The following is a 6,565-nucleotide window of genomic DNA, read 5'->3' on the forward strand; positions in this document are numbered from 1 at the left end:
AGCTCTGTTGATGGGGAAAAATTTATAAAAAAGGGGTATTAAAAAAAGAAAAAGCTGGTAGCTCTGATTCAACTGTTTTCCCCAGGCCTACAGAAAACTCAGAGTGACTAGGACTTTAGTATTCTCAGTCTACTTAATGTCAGACAGAAAGCTTTGACTCTACTGCTTTTGGCAGTCCACAAGCAACTTTCATCTAAAAGTCAATAAAGTGTCTGGGGTACTACTGGATGAGGCAAAATGATGACATTCTCTGGGGAGAAAAACAAATCAGCTTTATGTTATAGAAAGTTGTCTATAGATGGCTAAATGTTCTTCATGCAGCATTTACTTCAATCAAAATACCTAAACTTGAAATGCATTTACATCCCTTAAAGTTTGTTATCTTAATTTCTATAAACGTTATGACAGGTAATGTTGACCATTATTTCTGATTTATATATAAGAAAATGGAGGTCAGGGTGTGTTTATTTGCCCAGTTACATTAAAAGCATAACCGGAGCCCTGGCCAGGTAGCTTGGTTGGCGAGCTATCCCATATAGCAAAAGGAGGCAGGTTCAATCCCTGGCCAGAATACAGTTGATAGTTCTTTCTCTCTCTCAAAATCAGTAAAATATATCCTCAAGTGAGGGAAAAAAAGGCGAAAGTGAAACTCCAAGATATAATCATTCTAACTAGCCCAACCCCTTGAATGCTTTTACTGATTTGGGTTTCAGCATGATGCTCATGGCATACACAGAAATGCAAGACGTAACAATCCTGAGAACTGTAACTGTCATGATAATATGTGGCTGTCAACCAGGTTGCTGTTCACATATTAACCACCATCTCTTATAAAGATTTCTCTTTGGTGTTCTATGTCCTAGTTTATACTGCATACCTATGAACATTTTATTTTTGCTTAACTTGTTTTAAAAAATATATTTTATTGATTTTTTACAGAGAGGGAGAGAGAGGGATAGAGAGTCAGAAACATCGATGAGAGAGAATCATCGATCAGCTGCCTCCTGCACACCACCCCACTGGGGATGTGCTCGCAACCAAGGTACATGCCCTTGACCAGAATCAAACCGGTTTCGGCCCTTTACTCATTCTTTTTTGTTTTCTTTTTAAATATATATTTTATTGATTTTTTAGAGAGGAAGAGAGAGGGATAGAGTTAGAAACATCGATGAGAGAGAATCATCCATCAGCTGCCTCTTGCACACCCCCTACTGGGGATGTGCCCGCAACTTAACCGGAATCGAACCTGGGACCTTTCAGTCCGCAGGCCGACGCTCTATCCACTGAGCCAAACCGGTTTCGGCCCTTTACTCGTTCTTAATAAAATGAGTATTACCCTTTATAAAAAAGTCCCTATAGATTACTTTAGAAACAATTCAGGGCCTACATTAAGAATTATTATGCCCTAGTTTGGTTTGGGTCAGTGGATAGAGCATAGACCTGTGCACTGTAGTATCCCATGTTCAATTCTAGTCAGTCAAGGGCATATGCCTAGGTTGTTGGGTCAATCCCAAGTGTGGGGCATGCAGAAGGCAGAAATTGGTGTTTCTATCTCACTCTTCCTCTCCCTTTCTCTCTAAAATGAATAATAAAAAATATTTTTTAAAAAAAGAAAGACAATTATTTTGTTGCATCTTTCAGAATTGCAAGTAAGTAAAGTTAGGGGTGTGATTTCTTTCTTTCTGAAGAGATGCCCAATATTTTTGCTCACCTAATTTTGAAATTCTGAACACAAAGCCCAGCTTTATTTAAATAAATTCAGAGGCAGAAAGATAGCAGAAAAGGAAAAAAATGAAAGTCCAAAAGAGCGAGAGAAACATAGTGAGATTCTTAAATTGGTCCATCTAATGACTGCCTTACAAAAAGGCCACTTCAAGTGAATAATTCACAACTCTCTCTTTTCAGATATGCTTATCAAAAACAGCAATAATCAAACACCAAATAAAATATAGAAAGGGCCAAAGTTCTCTACCTAAAATAGAGATCACAGAACTGCCTCAAAAATACCAAGAAAATATTTTTATTTGTATTACAAAGACTAAAAATAATGACATAATAAAGTTAACAGGGTTGATGTCAAGACACAAGTAGGTTTGAAAAGCTATAGATGAGTAATCACTTTGTTTTACTAAACCTCTGTTCATCTCGATCATCTTAAGGAGCATCTCTGGCATACTCTCGACTGAATCTTAAGGACGACGTATCCAGGTGATACAATTATTATTCCTTTCCATTAGTCCTCATTGCCTTTCTTCTTCTTCTTTTTCTTCTTTTTCTCTGGACTCTGAAAATAATCAAGAATGCTTTTGAAACAGTTGTAAATGTATGGATAATAAATTTTTCCTCATACAAAGTAAAGAATAGATCTATTTCTCTTAAAAATAAATGTAAGGGAAAGATTAACATTTTGAAATATAAGAGCCATCTCTAAGAAAGCTATATGTAGTAATCATATTCTCTACCTTACTCAAAGCAAATCCATTTGTAATGAGTCTAACTTTTATAGTATTGGTAATTAAAACAACAACAACAAAAAAAACATACAAGAACCGCTGTGCTGGTGCATGGTTCTTCCTCAGAAAGCGGTTCTTCCTTTATGTGTTTCTTCTTATCCTTTTTCTTCTTCTTCTTTACAGATGTCTCCTGTTCTTCCACCACTAGTACTCCTTCTTCTTCTTCTTGCTCTTCTACTTCAACTGAATAGGGTAAATGTAAAGATTTAACAATTAACAATATCAGACCCCAGTCTCCCAAACCTTTAGAATCTTAAGTCTCCTCCTGTCATTCTGGCCAATAATCCAGAGTTTATTAACACTTACCTAGTGCAATATCACTAACTTTACAAATGATATAAAGCTCAGAGATAAGTAAATTACCCTTGATCATGCAGCTATGCATAAAAATTAGAATTAAGACAGATCACCTTATCTGCAAATCCACTGTTTTTGGGGAAGATAGGAAATTACATCAGAAATGATTAAGAGTTTGTGCTATGGAGTTAAAACATGCATTAATTCAATCTAAGCAGGGGCCCTGAGTGAGTCGTTTAACTTCTGTAAAATCAATTTCCTCATCTATAAAGTGTAGCAATGTACATCGCAATGGACTACTAGGATGTAATAAGATAATAAATGTAAAATACTAACACATTTGAAGGAAGATTCAGTAGTAGATAGCTATGATCAAGACACAGTCTTTTTACACAGAATCAGTGCAAAGGATAAAAATAAACCAGGAAGGACATGGCAGGTGTGACTTGGTTGGAGGTCTAACTGTCCCATGCAACAAAAAGGTTACAAGTCTGGCCCTCACCGGTTTGGCTCAGTGGATAGTGCGTCAGCCTGCAGACTCAAGGGTTTGATTCCAGTCAAGGACATGTAAATTGGTTTCGGGCACATACCCAGTGGAGAGTGTGCAGGAGGCAGCTGATCGATGTTTCTCTCTGATTGATGTTTCTAACTCTTTATTCCTCTCCCTTCCACTCTAAAAAAAAAATTAATAAAATATGTATTTTTAAAAAAAGTTACCAGTCTGATCCCTGGTTGGGGTGTATGTGTGGAGGTCAGTGGATCAATGTCTCTCTCAAATCAATAAACATATCCTCAGGTGGAAATCAAATAAAGAAAGCAGGAAGAGGAACACGGAGGAAGGTGATGCATGTGGACATTTTACACAGAAGTTGGGCAGACACCTGAAAGCAGTAAGGAATGCATAATGTATGAATCCTGCTCTGGTTGGTGTTGTCCAGTGGTTAGTGTGTCAGCTTATGTATCCAAGAGTCTCGAGTTGATTTCTGGTCAAGGGTCCCAGATCGGATTACAGATCGGATCCCCAGATCCAGTAGGGGTCTTCCGAGATACAATCAATTGATGTGTCTCTCTAACTTTCTCTCTCTGCCCCACCCTCTCAAAAAAAAAAAAAATCCTTGGGTGAGGATTAACAAAAACAAACAAACAATCCCCTTCCTCCAATGAATCTTGAGGAAAATATTCCTGGTAGAACAAATGCTAAGGTTATTTTGAAGAAAGGGCTAGATAGCAGATTCAATGAATATCAAGAGTCAGTGTGGCTGCTGTGGTAGGTATGATAGACGGTTAGATTCTGGATATATTTTCAAAGTAGAATCAAGAAGATCTGCTGCAAGAATACAATGGGTTATAAGAGAACACAATTCAAGGATTAGCATCAGAGTAGAAGTGGCAAGGATCCATAAATGTTAAGTTTGAAAAGCTTATTGGTTATATAAGTGAAGATACACATCTGGAGTTTTGTGCTTTCAAAAGCTACTAATAAATTGAGAGATCTTATTATTCAATTAAAAACAAAAACAAAACAAAAAACACCCAATAGCATAGGAATTAAATAATGTTTTCTTCATCGAGGGCAGGAGCTCACATTTGTTCATGGTATATACTTTTTATCACTGAACTATTTAGAAATTCTATTGCTTTAATGACTGTCTTACTAAGACTATATGGTAGGCACTAAATATAGGTTCAGCTAATAAAAAGGGATACTTGCTGAGAGAACCTAATTTTTTTCTTTTTAATATTTTTATTGATTTCAGAGAAAAAGAAAAAGAGAAAGTAAAAGCAACACCAATAAGAGAGAATAATTGATCGGCTGCCTCCCACACCCGCCCCACTGGGGGTCAAGCCTGCAACCCAGGAATGTGCCCTGACCTAGAATTGAACCAGCCAACACTCAACCACTGAGCCACGCCAACCCGCCAACCCCCACTTTCCTTTTGATTTCAGAAAGGAAAGAAACATTAATGCGAGAATCATTGATCATTTTGCACAGCCCCTATTGGGGATCAAGCCCACAACCCAGGCATGTGCCCTGACCGGGAATCAAACCACGACTTCCTGGTTCATGGGTCTATGGCTCAACAACTGAGCCACACCAGCCAGGCTGGAGAGCACCTGTTAGTATTTTTATTTATTTTTAAATAGCTTTCAATTTTTTATTAAAAATATTTATTTATTTTAGAGAGAAAGAAGGAGAGGGAGGGAGAGGATAGAGGAGGGAGGCAGGGAGACACAGACACACACACATATCATTGGTTGATTCCTGTATGTGTACTGACAGGGGATTGAACCTGCAATCTTGGTGTATGTGGATGATGCTGTAATCAACTGAGTTACTTGGCCAGAAGTATTATTTTTATTTAAAAATATATTTTTAGCCCTAGCTGATTGGCTCAGTGGACAGAGCGCCGGCCACCAGACTAAAGGGTCCGAGGTTCAATTATGGCCAAGGGCACAAGCCTGGGTTGAGGGCTCCACCCCTTTGGCCCCCCCTGAGAAGGTGCAAGGAGGCAATCGATCAATGATTCTCTCTTCATTGATGTTTCTACCCTTCTCTCCTCCTCCTTTCCTCTCTGAAATAAAAAAATATTTATTTTTATATATATTAATTTCAGGAAGGGAGTTAAGAAACATCAATGAGAGAGAATAATTGACCGGCTGCCTCCTGCATGCCTTCTACTGGGGATCGAACCTGCAACTCTGGCATGTGCCCTGACCAGGAACCGAACTGTGACCTCATGGTTTATAGGTGAATGCTCAACCAATGAAACACACCAGCCTGGTTGGAGAACACCTTTAATTTTTTGTTAGTCCTCACCTGAGGGTATATTTTTCCACTGCTTTTGAGAGAGAATAAAAAGGTTGGAGGTGGAGTGGGGAAGAGAGAAACATTTATGTGAGAGAGACACAACAAGTGGTTGCCTTCTGCACTGGTCCTGACTGGGAGCAAAACCACAACCCAATCCATTGGTGATCAGGCTAACGTTCTAACCACTGAGCAATGCCAGACGGGGCCGGAGAGTACCTTTTAAATAGCATTACTATGATGGTAGGCTAATAGTAGAAATAATGAAAAAAACACCTCTACTGGCTCGAACCTATATTATCCATGTAACAAAAAGATCTAAATAACCCATTTAGAAACTGCATGTGTTTTTTTTTTTTTTTCATTTTAAGCCGATTCTCAAAAAAGTTCATGTGGTAGAAACCACAGTTTTGGTTTGATATACTTAGTGTAATATATAATTCAACATGTTCATAGAAATTAACCTCTATAAAATCTGATAAATTTAACAATGTCCTAACTATTCTCAGAGAACATGATGTCTTATTAAAATTAAAATAACACTAATTTTCAATACTGATGATTTCACAATAAGGTTCAATGGCACAAATTTTACTAAGACTTATGAAGTCTGTACTTAAGGAATAAGAGTATAAATGACATTTAAAAAATTCAAACTAACCTTTAATTTTAACCTTAGCTTTTTTTGCCTTCTTTTCAATTATTTCATCCTCTTGATCTACCTGTTCTATCTTGCGTTTTTTAGAACAGGTTGGCAGTGTGGAGTCACCAGAAGGATCATAAGTCTTCACTTCACTGAAAGAGGTCAAGGAGTTTAAGAAAATCTCTACAAATATCTGTAACTAAAATAATCTTAGAGATGTTTAAAAGAAATGCTAGTATATAACACATAAGCATAAATGCTGTTTCAGTTTAGTGGCTTTCGGGCAGTTTATGAAAACTAAGTTTC

General features: G+C 37.5%; 1 protein-coding gene across 5 annotated transcripts in view; it reads right to left on the reverse strand.

Moving 5' to 3' along the window:
• Positions 1–2,004: 2,004 nt before the first annotated feature.
• NOP58 (NOP58 ribonucleoprotein) overlaps positions 2,005–6,565 on the reverse strand; it is a 25,396-nt gene continuing 20,835 nt past the window's right edge. For all 5 annotated transcript variants that reach the window (XM_036422353.2, XM_036422352.2, XM_036422355.2 and 2 more), the window contains 3 exons: positions 6,278–6,411; positions 2,545–2,696; positions 2,005–2,284 (listed from right to left, as the gene is read on the reverse strand). In XM_036422353.2, coding sequence (XP_036278246.1) covers positions 2,234–2,284; positions 2,545–2,696; positions 6,278–6,411 — 337 coding nt within the window. In that variant the 3' untranslated portion in view covers positions 2,005–2,233. The remainder of the gene's footprint in view (positions 2,285–2,544; positions 2,697–6,277; positions 6,412–6,565) is intronic.

The sequence above is a fragment of the Pipistrellus kuhlii genome, unplaced genomic scaffold, assembly GCF_014108245.1.
Source record: "Pipistrellus kuhlii isolate mPipKuh1 unplaced genomic scaffold, mPipKuh1.p scaffold_m20_p_7, whole genome shotgun sequence".
In the NCBI taxonomy this organism is placed as follows: domain Eukaryota; kingdom Metazoa; phylum Chordata; class Mammalia; order Chiroptera; family Vespertilionidae; genus Pipistrellus; species Pipistrellus kuhlii.